Source organism: Rissa tridactyla, unplaced genomic scaffold (assembly GCF_028500815.1).
Source record: "Rissa tridactyla isolate bRisTri1 unplaced genomic scaffold, bRisTri1.patW.cur.20221130 scaffold_29, whole genome shotgun sequence".
Lineage (NCBI taxonomy): Eukaryota > Metazoa > Chordata > Aves > Charadriiformes > Laridae > Rissa > Rissa tridactyla.
In genome coordinates this window covers 3,099,546-3,117,478 of record NW_026529507.1, presented here as the reverse complement: position 1 = coordinate 3,117,478, position 17,933 = coordinate 3,099,546, and the positions used below count along the sequence as shown (strand labels likewise).

Genomic DNA, 17,933 nt, shown 5'->3' with positions numbered 1-17,933 from the left:
TCCAGCCGCTGCAGAGCTGCAGCTGACGGCCCTGCTGTCCCTGTCGCAGGAATCCAACTGACAGCAGTTACCAAGGCCCTTTGGGAAGACTGCACTGGGTGTCACGTTCTCTGAAGAGGACCTGCTGCTTCCCTCTGGCTGCCATTAGCGGCAGAGCCCTCTGGTTCTCCACCCCACACTTTGCCCCCTTGGACACAGGAGGGACCGGCTTTCAGCCGCTGCCTTAACAGCTGCCTTTGCTGTGCTCCTTTTCTGTCTCTCTTCCTACCGCATCCGTCAGGATGGGCTTCTTCTCATTCCAGATGGAGCCCAAAGCCTCAGAGTACACTGCCACCCCTACTTACCCACCCTAGGATGTGTTGAAGAAATAACAATTAGCAAATAGGAACTCTACCCATAGCGCGTATCTGGCCAGCCTATAAAGCTGTAACAGCTCATCCTAAAGCTCCGAAGGCATAGACCAGACGATACTTCGATCCCATATCTACCTCCTGTATGATCTGTCCTTAAGGCCAAATCATTGTTACCTTTGGAAGAGGATGGAAGGTGAGGAGAAGTGGGCAGTAAACGATGAATGGTTGGGAAAAAGCAGCCAAGCAAGTGGCAAAGGCAGGAGCCGAGTTGTCCCAAGGCCAGCTCAGCCCAAGGAGCTTTGGCTGGCCCGCTCTTGAGGATGCCAAGCCCTGGCCAGGTGAGCTCACAAGCAGTGGCCAGGTGCCACATCACTGCCCCTTTGTGACAGGGGCCACCCCCAGACGCACGGGGACGCACTGTGGCCCCTCAGCCACCACAGCTGGGGCACCTCCTGCAGCCACCAGCCGGCAGCTGTTGGGCTGCCCCAGGCACTGCTGGCCAAGGGCTGCTCATCTGCCCACAGAGCTCCCGCCTCTGCCTGGAGCCGCACCAGCCCCAGGCATAAAAACCTGCCCAGGGCTGTCAGCGAGCCCCTTCACAGCTTTGGCCGGCACAGTCGGGGGGCTGAGGACTTCTTTTCCACTCTTCCCAGGTGCAGGACTGCATCCACGAGACTCCTGCAGCAAAGCACCTGGTGTCTGACAGGTTTGTTTCCAATGAATTTAATCTACCCCCAAGATACAGCCACAGGCTGACTCTGAACTAGTGCTACCAAAGAACCCCCTTGAGCAACTGCGCTGGGTGCACCTTGGGTGGCTGCCAGGCCCCCACCCAGCTGCTCTCCCACCCTCCAGATCCAAAAAACATTTGTGGGTGGCTTTTTAGCATCTGGTTTAACCCCACGACCTGCCTGGAGGGCAATGAGTGTTGCCTCTGCCCCAAGAAGGCAGCTGGTTGTTATCCCTGCCCTCCTTGAGCTCACCAGTTGGGCCCCTGCACCTCCTGCGTCCTCCAGTTTTCCCCACTCTTGCTCGGGGCAGTGAGTTCCTCCTGCTCAGCTCAGGGCAGGGAGTTTTCCTCCTGCTCCACTTGGGGAGGCTTTCTTCTTTATATCCTTCCCTTGGGGCATCCAGTGTGGCCTCAGCCTTGCTTGGGTGGCTTCTTTTCATCGTGTCCCCCTCAGGACAGCTGGTTTTCCCCTCTCTTGCCTGGGGAGTCTCCTTTTGCCCCTGCCCTACACCAGGTGCCTGGATTTACTCCTGCCCTGCTCAAGGTGGCTCTTTGTGCCTCTGCTGAAATCAGGGTGACTCGCTTTGCTCCTGCCCCACTTGGGCATTTAGTTTTTTCCCTCTCCGGCTCAGGGCATCTCCTTCTGCCCCTGCCCCCGCCCCGCTCGCAGGGGCCATTAATGTCCCGGCCACAGCAGGACCACCGGGGCTCCAGCGCCATTCCCCTGCCACCAGCCCCCTGGTCACTATGACACGCTGCCAGAGGAGTGCCCAGGACACAATACTCGCTGTCCAGATCCTTGGGGGCCGCTTCAGAAGAAAACCAGAAGTGATTTCTTCCTACAAGCCCACGACTCCAACGGGATCTCTCGGCAGCCGACAGCTTTCCTAAGCTGTTTCTGTCAGTTCCTCCCAACCCCCATCCTTCCTTCTCCTCAGGCTGTAGATGAGAGGATCGAGCAGGGGTGAGGTGCGTGTTGAAACAGGGCTTTGTTAAACTCTCTCAGGAGGGCTGTTCTGGGCATCCCACTGACAGTGGTGGGGGTGCCGCAGAAAGGAGTGGCTCCAGGGAGGGCAGAGGAGCCGGTGGAGAAGGCCTTCTGCCTGCCCATGCTGGGCAGGAGAGCTGCCCCCAAGTGCAGCTCTGCTGCACACACAGGATTCCAGCATGAACAGGAAGGGGAAGATTGGGTCTAAAAAGAGGTTATGAAAACAAAGTCCATGATGAATGTAATGGTTTCACATCAGGAGAGTTCCAGCATTGGTGCAAACAGCCCAGCCCACCTATTTCTGAAGACATTTGCTTCTCTGTCAGGTGCTTAAAAATATCGTGAAGGACGTTCAGAGAGGTGAAACATGGAGGGTGTGTGCCTCTCACTGCATTCCTACTCCCTAGACGTGCTCTGTGCTCTGTGAGAGGTGAGAAATGCCATCTTCTAGAGGGCAATGCCGCTCACGCCTGCAGAACCCTTTCGGACTGCACAGGGGAGATGCTCCACAGAGGTGCTTCTGTCACACCGTGTAATCAAAGGGACAGGCCATGAAGAGAGGGGAGGGTGAGGTAGCACACAGGTGTTCCTGGAGACACACACGGCACTGTCAGGGCTCTGGCAGGGCTGCTCAGAGACACGAGTCCTTCCCTGGCACGGGCAGAGGCCCTGCAGCAGACTCCATGGCCTCCTGTTGCCACTCCCAGAGGCCGGCAGCACCTCAGCCCCGCGCTGTGTCTCCCTGCTCGGCACCTCTCTGAGATGCCCCACGGCGTCAGGAATGGACACAGGGACCTGGGGTCAAGGAAGCCCATCCCAGTGCTGCATTCAGGGGGTTTCCCAGGGGACGTTACTCTCCAAGTGAAGTCACCTCCAGACACTGTCTGTCCCACAGCCCTTAATGGAACCCCCAGGAACAGCGGATGGTGTTTGTTCTCACTCAGGTTAATCTCACCACACACACATTATGCTCACGCCTGTGGTTGTTACTGCCCAGGTGTGTGACCATTGCCCTGTGGCAGCTTCCCTGGGGTGTCCTGCACACACAGGACCTGACAAGAACCTGCTCTGCTGGTCCTTCATGTCTTTCCCAGGAGCCCTGGCTGGGCGAGGGACCTGCTGCTTGTCCCCCCCTGCACACTTTACACAATTAAGTTCTATGCTGGTGGTGCCATTTGTGGGGAACTTTCCTGGGCATGTTCTTGACAGCAACATTGGGAGACGACCTTCCAAAGGTGTTTTTGCCTGAAGGCCTTCAGGCACTGCCCTGAGGACATTCCCTGCTGTGATGGAGGTGCTGTTAGGGAGGCCAGCTCTGTCAGAGAACTGACCCGTCCCTGCCCCTGCCTGTGGTCACAGGGCTGCCACACCACAGCAGTAGGAGAGAGCTGCCAGAGCAATCAGGCCTTCCAACAGCGCAAGGGATCAGAATGGAGAATGTGGAAATGGGAAGAGAGCAGCTGTGAGAAGACCAAGGCTGGTTCTCCCTCCTCTTCTTCCCTCTCCTCTGTCCTGTTCTTTCCCCTCCACCTCTGCACACAGGCATGCCCTGCAGCTCCAGAGAGGGCTTCAAACGAAGGATCTTGAGCAAACAAGTCGCTGGAAGGTGCTTTCTTTCTTTTTTTAAATACACAGAGAGCGCGGGGCCTCATTTACAGAGACTGTGGGACTCACAAAATTTGGAAAGATGCATAATTAGAAGCAGCACAAATGACAATATTTCTTTGTAGACAACATTATACAAAGCAAACAAAAAAAAAAAAACAAAGCATAACAAAACAACCAAAACCCAAACCCCAAACCAAACCCCAGCGTTACAATGAGTTACATGATGAGAGATTTGCAGATGACAGTTTATTGCTTCTGAAAATCATCTGGTCATCAGTTTCCGCAATGCATCCTTGAGCTCCTGGTTCCTCATGCTGTAGATGAGGGGGTTCACTGCTGGAGGCACCACTGAGTACAGCACTGCCAGCACTAGGTCTAGAATGGGGGAGGAGATGGAGGGGGGCTTCAGGTAGGTAAAGATTCCTGTGCTGACAAACAGGGAGACCACGGCCAGGTGAGGGAGGCACGTGGAAAAGGCTTTGTGCCGTCCCTGCTCAGAGGGGATCCTCAGCACGGCCCTGAAGATCTGCACATAGGACAGCACGATGAACACAAAACAACCAAATGCTAAACAGACACTAACCACAAGAAGCCCAACTTCCCTGAGGTAGGAGTGTGAGCAGGAGAGCTTGAGGATCTGGGGGATTTCACAGAAGAACTGGTCCAGGGCATTGCCCTGGCAGAGGGGCAGGGAAAATGTATTGGCCGTGTGCAGGAGAGCATAGAGAAACCCACTGCCCCAGGCAGCTGCTGCCATGTGGACACAAGCTCTGCTGCCCAGGAGGGTCCCGTAGTGCAGGGGTTTGCAGATGGCAACGTAGCGGTCATAGGCCATAATGGTGAGAAGACAATACTCTGCTGTGAGAAAGAAGATGAAGAACAAGAGCTGTGCAGCACATCCGGCATAGGAGATGTCCCTGGTGTCCCAGAGGGAATTGGCCATGGATTTGGGAAGAGTGGTGGAGATGGAGCCCAGGTCAAGAACAGAGAGGTTGAGGAGGAGGAAGTACATGGGGGTGTGGAGGCGGTGGTCACAGGCAATGGTGGTGATGATGAGTCCATTGGCCAGGAGGGCAGCCAGGTAGATGCCCAGGAAGGTCCAGAAGTGCAAGAGCTGCAGCTCCCGCGTGTCTGCGAATGCCAGGAGGAGGAACTGGGTGATGGAGCTGCCATTCGACATTTTCTTCCCCTGGGCTTGGAGACCTGTGAATGGAAAGAAAAGCAGTGAGAAGTTAGGGAAGATTTCTCTCAAACTGAAGTATTCAATTGGTCTTAGAAACCCACCAAACTGGCTCTCGCCTTTCGGGAAGACCTTTTGCAGGTCCTTTTTGTACACTCTGATTGGTGCTGGCTGATAGTCCACCAGAGAGCTGAGATCTCTGCAGGATTCAGTCCTGCCCTACAGCCATGGGTAAAAAGGAACACGGGGTGATCTCAGATTAAATCCACTCCTGGCATCAAAGGGCTTTTCAGCATTGTCACCCGACTGCAGGGCAGAGCTCAGGGCACCTTGTTGTTGGTGTTGTTCTGTTGTAGTTTCCCCACCACACCTGAGGAGTGTTTTTAAGGCAGAAATCCCTGGCATTTCTGCTGTGCTGCAAGTGAAACCTTGTGGGTCCTGCGAGCCAAGGGGACTGTCCCTCAGTGCAGAGCGAGGACAGCGAGTTTGTCCATCGGAATTGCTCTCAGCTGCCCTGTGCTGCTGCCTCTTTGAGCTGGAGGATGATCCCAAGCAGACATTCCCCTGAGAAGAACCTGGACACTGCTGAGAGCAGAGGAGTCCCATTTACAAGCGCAGTTCTCCCAGCCCCTCACCTGAGCTCACTGGACCCGAGGAGGATCTCAGCTCTCCCCTCCCAGCCAGGGACACAGGGGGCTCACTGCAGCTGCCTACATTCAGCCCTCCAGCTGGATTTACGTGGCCTTGGCACTGACATGTCTACTCCGTGGGGCTGCTAGACGACACAGGGATGCCACGGGAGAGCTGAGTCCTTCTGGAGGGCAGCGTGCAGCCAAGCAGGACACTCCTGGGAAAGAGTCAACTAGCCTAAAGATGGGGTGGCTTACTCTCGGCCCCACACACTGCAGTCTCCAGAGCCCAAAATATTAAAGGCATTTGGATGCTTTTCCTCCCTGGATACACAGGCATGACAGGACGTGCAGCGTCAGTGTCTGAGCTGCACCTGAATCCTCAGCCCCCACCACAGTGGAAGAAGGGAAGGAACAAGGACAGCAGGGGCGAGAGGGGAACAGGTGAAAATTCTTCTTCAAAAAGAGTCAGGACAGGGAGACACTTGAACATTTCTCCTCCAGGATGTGGGAGAGGAGACCAGGGAGTGTCTCCAGGGAATGTATGTGTGGTGGTGGGGAGGTGCCATCCTAAATGGAAAAGGAAATTCCTTTCTCCCACTCCCCATGCATCCCACTAAAGGTGGAAAATTCAAAACATGGGCTCCATTTCCTTCAGGTAAATGCTGCCTTGAAGTCCTTCTCCAAAAGGATCCTCTGCAAATGTCCTGGGGGTGATCTGGAGCTGGGAGGAAACACGACCCATGCAGCACCCTCACGACTGCAGAAGGACCCTGCCATGACACGACTGGGGTCACTCCTTCCACCCACAGCTTCTCCCCGCAGCGCCAGGGGGAGCTCCCCGGGCAGGCTGAGAGCTGACCCTGGCAGGCAGCAGAGTCCCTGGCCCAGCACACAGTTCCCTGGGACACGGGGACCCTGCTCTGAAGGACAGCCCTGAGCACCCCTGCACGCACACCCACCTTCACAGCCCGGCAGCCGTCCCTGGGAGAAGGCAGCCGACATGCCCTGTGCCTTTGGTGATGTGGTAGGGGTGCCCTGCTCTCGAGCACATCCTTCTCAACACCGACGGAGCCTTGAGAGCCTTCCTGACAGATCACATTAGCCATGGGCTATGCCAGCTTTAGGAGACTGCTCCAGGGAGCCTCTCTGCGTTATACTGCAGCAGAGACACAGCATGCCCTGTCCCTCTGACGGTGCAGCAGGGAAGCCCTGCTCCACACGTTGTCCTTCTCCTCGAAACTAGAGAAACTGTGAGAGTTGTACTTGCAGATCCCGTAGGCTGGGGGATGTTCCAGCTTCTGGAGATGCCTCCAGCAGCTGCAGATTCAATGCCCTGCAGCCAGAGACTGTGCAAAGGCTGTGAGGATTTCTCCCAGTGAGCTCTCAGCACTCTCCCACCCCAGGCTGCCTTTAAGATCCGCTGGCCTCACACGTCTCCCCTCGTTACCTGCAGGCAGTGCCCTCAGCCCTGCTGCCCTTTGCAGAGGAGCTGCTCCTGGGCAGAGCTGTCTCTCTGCAGCGCTGCCCGCTTGCCACGAGCTCCCTCCATGCCAGGAGCCCAGCCCAGCTCAGACGCAGAGGACCAGCCCGAGACGTCACTTTCTCTGCCTCCTCGGGGCTCCCTGGAGGTGTCCCTGTGCCTCCAGGGGAACCTGCTGGGAAAGAGACTGAAGTAATACTGTGTGGTCTCTCTTGCACCTCTGGAGAGACGCTTCTTTCCAGCCGGGTAATTTCTCCTATCAGAGAGCTGCGCACGAGAAAGGTCTTGTTCCTTCTGGTATGAGACAGGAAACCTGGACAGTGCCAGATCTCCTTTGCCCCCGCTGAGCGAAGGCAGTCGGCTTCGTCAACTGAGGCATCTCCTCCTTGGTTTGTAGTCCTGGGTGTGAAGTGGACTCAGCTCTCACTTAGGGCTGCCACAATCCCACAGGAGGGGGGATTCCTCTTGCCTCTCTTCAGGTGGGCACAAAATAGGCACCTGCTGCATGGGAGCTGCTGGTCTCAGCTCCCAGCGTCATTCCTGGAGATGGAGGCCAGCAGTGAGCTCTTCAGACTCAAACACCTACTGACATTTCAGGTCTCAGACGTGGTCCAAGATACGTGCCGGTAACTGCAAGATCTAACGGAGCAGTTCATAGAGACAGGGCAGCATCTGCTGCCACCATCTTTGAGATTCATGAGGAATTCCTTTGGCCACCAGCACGTGCCCACATTTTGGACAACTGAACTTTTCCCTACTCTTTCAACCCAGGGCAGCCTTCTGAGGTAGACAGGGGACCAGATGTACTCATTGCCATTGACATCATCCATCTTCTCCATCAGGCGTGTATACTAGATCCCCACTGACTGTAACGGCAGATGTCTCATGGACATCCCCACACCACCTAACCTAATTCAGGGCAGCTACTCGATGGCCATGGACAGGCCTGTTGTGCTACAGGAGGTGCCAGGGCTCTCCAGCACAACTGCAGGTGGCCGGCAGGGACTGCACAGGACCTACGGGAAAGGCATCGCCTTCAGAGTGGGTGCGAGACACACACTCCAGATGCCATGTCTCATAGATTCAGTTTCTGTTGGCCAGCAACTGAATCCCACGAGGGCAATGAGGCAGGGTCTGACCCACCTCCATCCAGTTGATGCAGAGCAGTTCAGGAACAGGAAGCACATCACACTGGGATCTCCACTCATTTGCCTATTTAAGCAACACAAGGAAGTCTCCAGAATAATGACCCCAGGTCTTATTGGAGACATTAATGGCCCTGACACCACTGGAAGGGGAACACAGCAGCATGCATACTGTCCAGCAGGTTTCTGGGTCTCTTGGGACAACATCTTTGCACAGGCGCAAGGTAGGCCAACAAAGGTGTTGCTGAGTCCAGTCAATTCAGAGGGAATTCTGATCAGGGGTGTGAAAATGTCAGCCTGGGCTGTAGCGACCATGAAATAGTGGGGTCTCAGCTCCCAAGGGGAGTGAGAAAAGACGGAAGCCAGACTACAGATGCTGGGTCTCTAGAGGAGAAATGGGGATGGAAGAAACAAAGAGAATGAGTGGCCACTGCTGGAAATTAGTAACAGCAGGTGTAGATGAATCTGAGATTCCCTGTGTCCTTCTTGCCTTGGTCTCCTCCAGCAAGCTCTCCCAGGCCTTTGTGCCTTGAGGCAGGACTCTGGAGGGAAAAAAAACTGTGGTGAATTTGGAGAGAGTCAGGAGTTACTTGAGCAAACACAATCCTTACCAGTCTATGGGACTGGAGGGGTGGCATCCGAGGGAGCTGAGAGGGCAGGACGATGCCACAGTAAAGCCACTCTCCATCATCCTTGAAAGCATCTGGAGTTTGCGGGAACTCCCTAACAACTGGCAGCACCCAAATGCTGCAGGCACTTTCTGCTGTGACCCTGCTTTGCGTAGAATGTTGGTCTATAGAAATCTTGCAAGGTCACTTCCAGCCTGAACGGAAAGTTCCCAGAACAGGCCAATGTCTGCCACCCTGAGACCTGGAATCTGCACTCTGCTCTTCGTCCTCACTCCCTCGGGAGCTGAGACTCCACTCTTTCTTTGCTACTAGAGCCAAGGCTGACAAGGATGACACAGGTTTTCTGATCCAGGTGAGCATCGCCTTGCTTGGCCCATCTGGCAGCTGTGCTAAAAAGCTGAGGCAAAGAGCCTCCAGACACCTAAAGGAGCATTTGCACTGTGCTCTCCTGGGAATGTCAGGGGGTGCTGGGCTGACTTTTGGCTGCCAGGTGCCCACCCAGCTTCACTCCCGCTCCCCCTCCTTCTCCACTCGCCTTGCTGTCTGCAGGGCTGTTTCTCTCCATGTGTCTCACTCCTCTCTCTTACAGTGACTGCACACTGCTGTTTAGCCTTGCTTCAATATGCTATCACAGAGGTGCCACGAGAATTGCTTACTGGCTCAGTTTGGGCAGTGGCATGTCCCCTTTGGAGCCAGCTGAAAGTGGCTCTCTCTCACATGGAGTCACCTCTTGATCCCTTTTCTCCTAAGCCACCTCTGCAGCCCCCTCACCCCTACCAAAACCTAGACATGTCAATGCAATACACAGGGTCATTGATGTCCCCGGTAAGACGTTAAGTCGTTGGTGAGCCCAAGACTTCCTCAGGTTGGTTAAATAAGAGTCGGTCCCCTTCCTCCCCTTCATTATAGGTTCTTTGTGTCAGAGCAGAGATGGACCTCAGTCGTGGCACCAGGGCCAAGCTCAGGCGTGCAACAAAGCCAGCTGTTACCAAGTGCCCAAGTACCGTGCAGGCAAAAGGTTTGCATCAGAGCATGCTGGGGGGGATGGCAGATGGCAATGTAAAGGGGAAATGAGGAGATCAATCCCTGCTCTCCTCAGGACGAGAGAGAAGCAGGGCTGGACTCTGCAGCCCCGGCAGGAGAGGGCTTTGCTGTCTGCAGGGTCTCTGCAGCCCCAGAGGGCCTGTGGTGCAGGTGAAGCTGATCTCCAGGCAGGACAAGGGGCTTAGCAAGTGTCCTTGGCTATGGGTATCCTGAGATCCAGGAACACTGTGCAAATCATTGCTCTGTTCCTTGACTGCATCATCAAAGGGATGACTGAGGGATGTGGGAGAAGCACTCCCTGCATCTACTGGATTGAGATGGGACAGCACTTGGCTCACTGCAGTTGCTTGAAGGAAAGCACTGAACGCCTCAGAAGGTCTCTTGGGGTCTCTTACACGGCTGCTCTGAATGGGGATGATGTTCGCGCAAGTCCTGTGCTGTCCCTGCCGGCTGCACGCAGTTGTGCTGGAGAGCCCTGGCACCTCAGGCAGCTCCACAGGATGGAGTCAACCTTGAAATTGGGCAGCTGCCCTGAATTAGGTTGGGCATTGTAGGGGTGCCAGTGAGAACCCAGCCCTAACTGCCAATGGAGATCTGGTAAAGACAGCTGGTGGAGAAGAGAGAGAGACGTAGCTCTTCAGATGGCAATGACTCCATTTGCTCAGAGGAATAGCTCTATAGGCTGCCCTGTACATAGTGAGCAGGAACAGGCTTCATTGTCCTAAAGGTGGTCATCTGCTGTCACTTCAGCTGCCCAAAGCAATGCCCCAAGAGCCTCCAAAATGATGGCCCCAGACGCTGCCCTGTCCCTCTGAACTGCTCCATCAAAGTTTAGAGATACCTGCACATGTCTCGGGCCACCTCTGGCACTTCAAATGTGCACTGTGGTTTGCAGGGGTACAGGAGATTCCTCCCTTTCATTGTCTGGGTGTCCTGTCTCATAGGTGGAAAAGAAGAGGTCGTTCTGGGACCTAACTCTGCCTCTGATAGGGGAAATGATACTGCCAGAAAGGAATGTCCCCCCCCAACAGCTGAGGGAGGAAACATCAGTCATGACTTCAGCTTGTTTCACAGCAGGTTCCCCTGGAGCCTCAGGGACATTTTTGATGGAGCCACAGCGAGCCGAGAAAGTGCCACCTGATTAGGTCAGAAGTCCTTGTTTGCATTGCATGGAGGAGACTCAAGCATGCAGATCATGTGCATATGGGGAGAGGAACCCGAGTTGAGCACAAGTGCCACCAGCTATTCCCAGAGCGTCCACGAAGGCCTGTGGGACACACTCTGTCTTCGGGTAACTTGACTTTGAGAGGAACATCCTCTGGGAAACCACCTGGATGCCGCACTGGGATGTGCTTCCGTGAACCAGGGTCCCTATGTCCATACCTCATGCCATGAGGCATCTCAGATGGGCACCACGCCACAGGGCTGAGGTGCCTCCCAGCATCTGGGAGTGGCAGCAGGAGGCCAGAGAGTCCCTACGCCTCTGCACGTGGAAGGGAAGGGCTCGCGGCTTTGAACACCCCTGTCAGAGCCCTGACAATTCTGCGTGTGACTTCAGGAACAACCCCACCGGCCCAATGAGATTTCTCTCACCGGCCTTTTCCGGTTCATCGCAAGTGCCTCTGTGTGCTGCCTCACCCTCCCCTGTCCTTATGGCCCATCCCTTGTTTCACACAGTCTGAAAGCAGCACGTCCACAGAGCATTTCGCCCGCGCAGTCCGAAAGGGTTCTGCAAGCAGGAGTGTCACTGCCCTCCAGAAGATGGCTCTTCTCACCCTTCACACAGAACAGAGCACGTCTAGGGACTATGATGCACTCAGAAGCACAGACACCTCCGTGTTTCACCTCTCTGAACTTCCTTCCCAATGTCCTTAGGCACCTAACAGAGAAACAAATGTTGTCACTCGAAGGCGTACCCACAAGGAGAGAGGGGACAGGAAGACCTAAAATTTTCCATGGCAAAAGGGGATTAGGACAATTTGTCATCATCAAGGGCGTTACCCCTAATGGGAATGGGCAACGTCCCCAACCTTCAGAAAAATCTCTTCCTCCTCCCTCCCATGACCTGCCCCATAATTGCAGTTGGGAACAGCCTCAGCATGGGGCTGCTGCTGGAAAACCTGGAAACCTGCTACAGCTCCGCCACCCTGACTGTCCTCCCACTGGGCACAGCACCATCTCTGCTCACAGCGCTCTTAGGGCTATTTCCTGCACCTTTAGCATGTACAGAGTGGCTCCTGCTGGTGGCCACATGCTATGAACAGTACTTGGCTCTGTGCCACCCCCTGCTCTCTGCAAGACTCCTGAACTGGAAGGGTTGTCGCTAGAAGACAGCTGCACCTTGGCTGGGGGGATTTCTGTCATCTGCAGTAATCATTTCCTTCTTGTCCCAGACACATTTGCTGGCCCTGATGTACTAGACCACTTTTGTGATTTTGCCCCAAGGCTGGAGCTCTCCTGCAGTGAAACCATGACGCTCATGCTCTCAGCTTTGGAAACGTGCTGTTTAGATCCAGTCTTCCCCTTCCTGGTCACACCGGCATCTTGTGTGTGCATCAGAGCTTCCATGGCCACCGAATTAATTCGCATCAGGTGCAGGGATGCTTTACACATGCCCTTATACAGCCCTGACCATATCAAGAATCCTTCAATACTCCTTCAGGAGTTTGTTTGATCTCCCAAGGAGTATCAGTACCTATTAAAAAAAATATAAACATACATATGTCCAATGCAGCAGTCTGCATCTCTGTTAGAAGCCTTGAAGCAGTGTCCAGGGGAGCAGGGCTTGAGGTGTGAGCATCCCGTGAGTTGACGGATCCCCTTTCCCAGCAGATGGGGTCAGGGCTTGGCTGTCCTGCTTGGTGACACACATCAAGGGCTTTCACAACCACGTTCCACGTTTGATTTTCCACCTCGAAGCAGCACCTCTGACTTCCTGCTTCACCAGCCTCCAAGGACTCTGGGAAACTCTTGGAGGTTTGCTGCTGACTTTTACTTGTCTTGAGGCTTGTTCAGTCTTTCAGGATCTGCAGTTCAGGCACTTGGCACCAGAGGGCTCATTAACATGCAAAACGCCCTAACAAGTCAAGTCTCTCTGGGCATATTTTTCCTTAAAGTCTTCAATTCTCATGTGCTTAATTAGAGAAGTTGCAGGAATGTAATCAAAGTGAAATAATATGATTACTAAACAACAAGAAGAAAGGGTTTCTTTTTTCTTTTTCCTACTTTATTTTTCTGCTTATACATGAATGGAAATCAGCAGTCTCTACATGATACTGATCCTGAGCGTCTGCTAATGCAGTCTGAACAGATATGAAAATCAAGACCCTTTGTGTTCCACAACCTATGGCCAGTCTTCATCCTGCCCCCAGCCCAGCATTTCTCTCATCAGCCCCCTGGGACTTACAGCAGCCCTGTTCCAATCTGAGCTTCCTCCACTGAAGCTGCGCGGTTCAGCCCATTGGCACCGGTTCCCACCTGGGTTACTTGGAGAACGAGCAGCACACGGACACAGAAGGGTGTTTGTCACTTGCCAACAAATGGAAACAAAGGAATGCATAGTTCAATAAAAAAACGAGACATTCCTCAGCTATGTGTAAAGTCCACATTACCCCCACCGAAATCTGCTTCCTAGAGTGGCTAACCTTAGACCAACAGAAAACATAATTTTTGTTAAATCACAGATCCCAAGACTTCCCAAAAGATTCCCTGTCCTGGACTTTCTTTCTTTGTCCATAATTGTTCTTTGCACGCAGTGAGGCTTACACTCACGTCACGAGCTCCCTCGATTCGCAGAGAGAAGCAAAGAGACAAAGAAAATCAAATGGTCTTTTGAATACACAAATCTGCCTAAAGGGGGCCCTGAGCAGCAACAAGCTTTTGGACAAATCATGGAATAACAGAATGATGGAACGTGTGGGGTTGGAAGGGACCTTTAAAGGTCATCTAGTCCAACCCCCCTGCAGTAAGCAGGGACACCGACAACTAGATCAGGTTGCTCAGAGGCTCATCAAACCTGGCCTTGAATGTCTCCAGGGATGGGGCCTCCACCCCGTCTCTGGGCAACCTGTGCCACTGTCTCACCACCCTCAGTGGAGAGAACTTCTTCCTAAACTCTAATCTAAACCTGCCCTGCTCTAGTTTAAAACCACTGTCCCTCGTCCTAAGGCTACATGCCCTTGCAAACAGCCTTGCAACAGCTTTCTGACAGGGCCCCTTCAGGTACTGGAAGGCCGCTATAAGGTCTCCCCGGAGCCTTCTCTTCTCCAGGCTGAACAACCCCAACCTCTCTCAGCCTGTCTTTACAGGAGAGGTGCTCCAGCCCTCTGATCATCTTCGTGGCCCTCCTCTGCACCCGCTCCAGCAGGTCCATGTCCTTCTTGTGCTGAGGGCTCCAGAGCTGGACACAGTACTCCAGGTGGGGTCTCACGAGAGCAGAGTAGAGGGGGAGAATCCCCTCTCTGGGTCTGCTGGCCATGCTTCTTTTGATGCAGCCCAGGACACGATTGGCCTTCTGGGCTGCAAGCGCACATTGTTGGCTCATGTCCAGCTTTTCATCCACCAGGACCCCCAAGTCCTTTTCCACAGGGCTGCTCTCTATCAAGTCATCCCCCAGCCTGTATTGGTAACGAGGGTTGTCCTGACCCAAGTGTAGGACCTTGCACTTGGCCCACCTTGATTGCCGTGTCCAGTTTTGCACCCCCCACCACAAAAAAGACATTGAGGGGCTGGAGCAGGTCCAGAGAAGAGCAATGAAGCTGGTGAGGAGTCTGGAGAACAAGTCTGATGAGGAGCAGCTGAGGGAGCTGGGGCTGTTTAGCCTGGAGAAAAGGAGGCTGAGGGGAGACCTTCTCGCTCTCTACAACTCCCTGAAAGGAGGGTGTAGAGAGGTGGGGGTCGGTCTCTTCTCCCAAGAAACAAGCAATAGGAGAAGAGGAAACGGCCGCAAGTTGCCCCAGCAGAGGTTTAGACTGGATATTAGGAACAATCTTTCCCCTCCTCCATCCGCGTCAGACAGGCGGTCGTCACCAGCACGGAGGTGACATGGAGCCTTCTGCTGCTCACAGGTTTGGGGAGGACACTGAGGAGATGGGGAGAGCACCTTGAGGTGTGGGGACACTGCGGGGAGGGGGACACACGTGCCAGATTCAGCCCCCTGACTTCCCCGTGTGGGAGCGCAGAGGAGGGGCAGGTGTACAACCTGCAGCTGACCCTATCCCTGACCCCAGTGTCATCCCTGTAGGTGCCATGTCCCCATCGCTGTCCCCACAGGTGTCCTGGCCACACCACTGTCCCCAGCCCTGTCTCTGTCCCTCCAGGTCTCTTGTCCCCCTCCCTGTCCCCACAGGTGCCCTATGCCCAGGGCTGTGGGGACAGCGGCCGCCTGCTGGGCTGGTTCCATGGCAGCATCAGTTTTGTCCACCTCCGTGTCACAGTGAGACCAGGGGACACTAGCGAGCCCACTGGGGGCTGGGGAGGGGCCCCCAGGAGCAGCTGTGTTTTGTAAAGTCTCCTTTCAAGAGCACAAAAACGCATTTTTTGTTTCCAAAGCTTCTATTTCAGGCTCCAAAAAGGCATTTTTAAGATTAAGCCAGTCAGTTTTAGGGTCCAAGATGCATCTTGGATGTCAAAACCCTAATTTTTATGGTCCAAACTCCTCTTTTAGGGACCAAATTATCATGCTTTTGAACCCAAAGCCTCATTTTTAGGTACAAACCCTCATTTAAAAGTTCCAACGCCCATTTTAAGATTCAAAGACCCATTGTCAAGTTCTAAACAAGCATTTTTAGGATCCAGCCAGTCATTTTTAGAGTCCAAGCCACATCTTGACTGTCCAAAGCGAGAGCGAGTGGCCCACACGCGTGTCCAGACGGACCTCCAGGTGGGCCCCGGGGTGGCTGGGCAGCAGCCGGGCAGCGGCGTGGCAACATGACGACGTGCAGTGCGGTGTCGCGGCAACGTGACGATGCAACAATGTGCGTCTGCTCTCTAGAGCCGCTTGATGGGAGACTGGCTGTGGTGGCCGCAGCTGGGTGCCTCTGGAGCGAGAGGTGGCATCGCTCTGTCTACCCGTCTTTTAATTACCTCCAGGGATGGTGCCTCAGCCACTTCCCTGTGCAGCCTGTTCCAATGCCTGAAAAACCTTTCAGGGGAAAGATTGTTCCTAATATCCAGTCTAAACCTCTGCTGGGGCAACTTGCGGCCGTTTCCTCTTCTCCTGTTGCTTGTTTCTCTAGTCCTCTAGACACTTCTCTAGTCCTGCTGGCCACACTGTTCCTGATACAGGTCAGAACACTGTTAGTCCAACCTGGCTTTGCGTCCCGGGATTCTGGGTTTGTTGGGTTGGAGTTTGGGGTGGATTTTGGGTTTTTTGATTTGGCTTTTGGATTGGATGTTGAGTTTCCTGGACTGGACTCTTTTTGTTGGATCTTTCCTGTTGGATTTTTGGGGTTGTTTTTTTCATTTATTTAAGTTTTTTTTTGGGGTTCACGTCTTGGGGTTGGATTTTGGGTTTAATTATGGGTTGGTCGGTTGGAATTTTGGGGTTTGATTTTTACCCCTGCGCGGGTGTGTCAGGCAGCCATTGTGACATGAGGGCGGCAGGGCCAGCGCTGATTGTCTGGCGGTGGTGGCATGGCAACCGCTGATGTGCTGCCCGCAGTGGTGGGTCTGCCATCAGAAGGGACATGTTCAAGCAGGTCAGGTTCCTCCAATGCCATCCAAGCTGGCCTTGAGCCCTGGGATTTTGGGTCGGTTGGGTTGGATTTGGCTTGGTTTTAGTTGCTTTTTTAGGGTTGGATTTTTTGGGTTTGGATTTTTTTGGTTGAGTTTTTCGGTTGTGTTTTTGGGCTTTTTGGGGTTGTATTTCTGGGATTGGATTGTTTGGATTGGATTTTTTGTAGGTGGTTTTTTTTTTTGGTTGGATTTTGGATCAGATTTTGGGTTTTTCGCATTGGATTTATAAAGTTAGATGTTTTGTGTTGATTGGGTAGAATTTTGGGTTGGGTTTTTTGAGGTTGGGTTTGTTGGGGTTGGGTGTTTCGGTTTGGTTGGGTTGAATTTTGGGTCAGATTTTTTGGGATTGGGTTTTTTGGAGTTGGCTTTTGGATTTTTTTGGGTTCAGTTTTTGGGGTTGGATTTTGGGGTGGTTTTTTTGGATTTAGTTTTTGGCCTTGATTTTTGCCTTTGCGTGGGCGTGTCAGGCAGCCATTGTGACATGACAGTGACAGGGCCAGCGCTGAGTGTCTGGCGGTGGTGGCATGGCAACCGCTGATGTGCTGCCCGCAGTGGTGGGGCTGCCATCGGCAGGGACATGTTCAAGCAGGTCAGGTTCCTCCAACGCCGTCCAAGCTGGCCTTGAGCCCTGGGATTTTGGGTGGGTTGGGTTGGATGTTGGGGTGGATTTTGTTTTGTTGGGTTGGATTTTGGATTGGATTTTGGATTTTTTTGGGTTGGATGTTTGGGCTTGGGTTTTTTGGGCTTGGATTTTTTGGGGTGGATTTGGGGTTTTTTTCAGTTAGATTTTGGGTTGGATTTTGGGTTTTTGGGTTGGATTTTTGGGGTTGGACTTTTTGGATTGGATTTTTGCAGTTGGTTGGGTTGAATTTTGGGTTGGGTTTTTTGGGGATTGGGTTGTTTGGAGTTGGGTTTTGGACTTTTTTGGGTTTGATTTTTTGGGTTGGATTTTGGGGTTGGGTTTTTTGGGTTTGATTTTTACCCCTGCATGGGTGTGTCAGGCAGCCATTGTGACATGACAGTGACAGGGCCAGCGCTGAGTGTCTGGCGGTGGTGGCATGGCAACCGCTGATGTGCTGCCCGCAGTGGTGGGGCTGCCATCGGCAGGGACATGTTCAAGCAGGTCAGGTTCCTCCAATGCCATCCAAGCTGGCCTTGAGCCCTGGGATTTTGGGTCGGTTGGGTTTGAAGTTGGAGTGGGGTTTTTTTTAATGGTTGGATTTTGGCTTGGATTTTGGAATTTTTGGGCTTTACCTTTTTTGGCTTGGATTTTTTGGGCTTGGATTTTTTGGGGTGGATTTTATGTTTTTTGAGTGATATTTTGGGTTGCATTTTGGGTTTTTCAGGTTGGATTTTTGGGGTTGGATTTTTGGGGTTTGGTTTTTCGGGTTGGATTTTTCGGGTTGGAT

General features: G+C 53.5%; 1 protein-coding gene across 1 annotated transcript; it reads right to left on the bottom strand.

Moving 5' to 3' along the window:
• Nucleotides 1-506: 506 nt before the first annotated feature.
• Nucleotides 507-4,478, bottom strand: LOC128903274 (olfactory receptor 14J1-like; the record flags this gene model as incomplete). Its single annotated transcript, XM_054187290.1, has 2 exons — nucleotides 507-527; nucleotides 4,017-4,478. Coding segments are annotated over 2 exons (483 nt in total), but the record flags the coding sequence as incomplete, so codon positions are not given.
• Nucleotides 4,479-17,933: the final 13,455 nt, after the last annotated feature.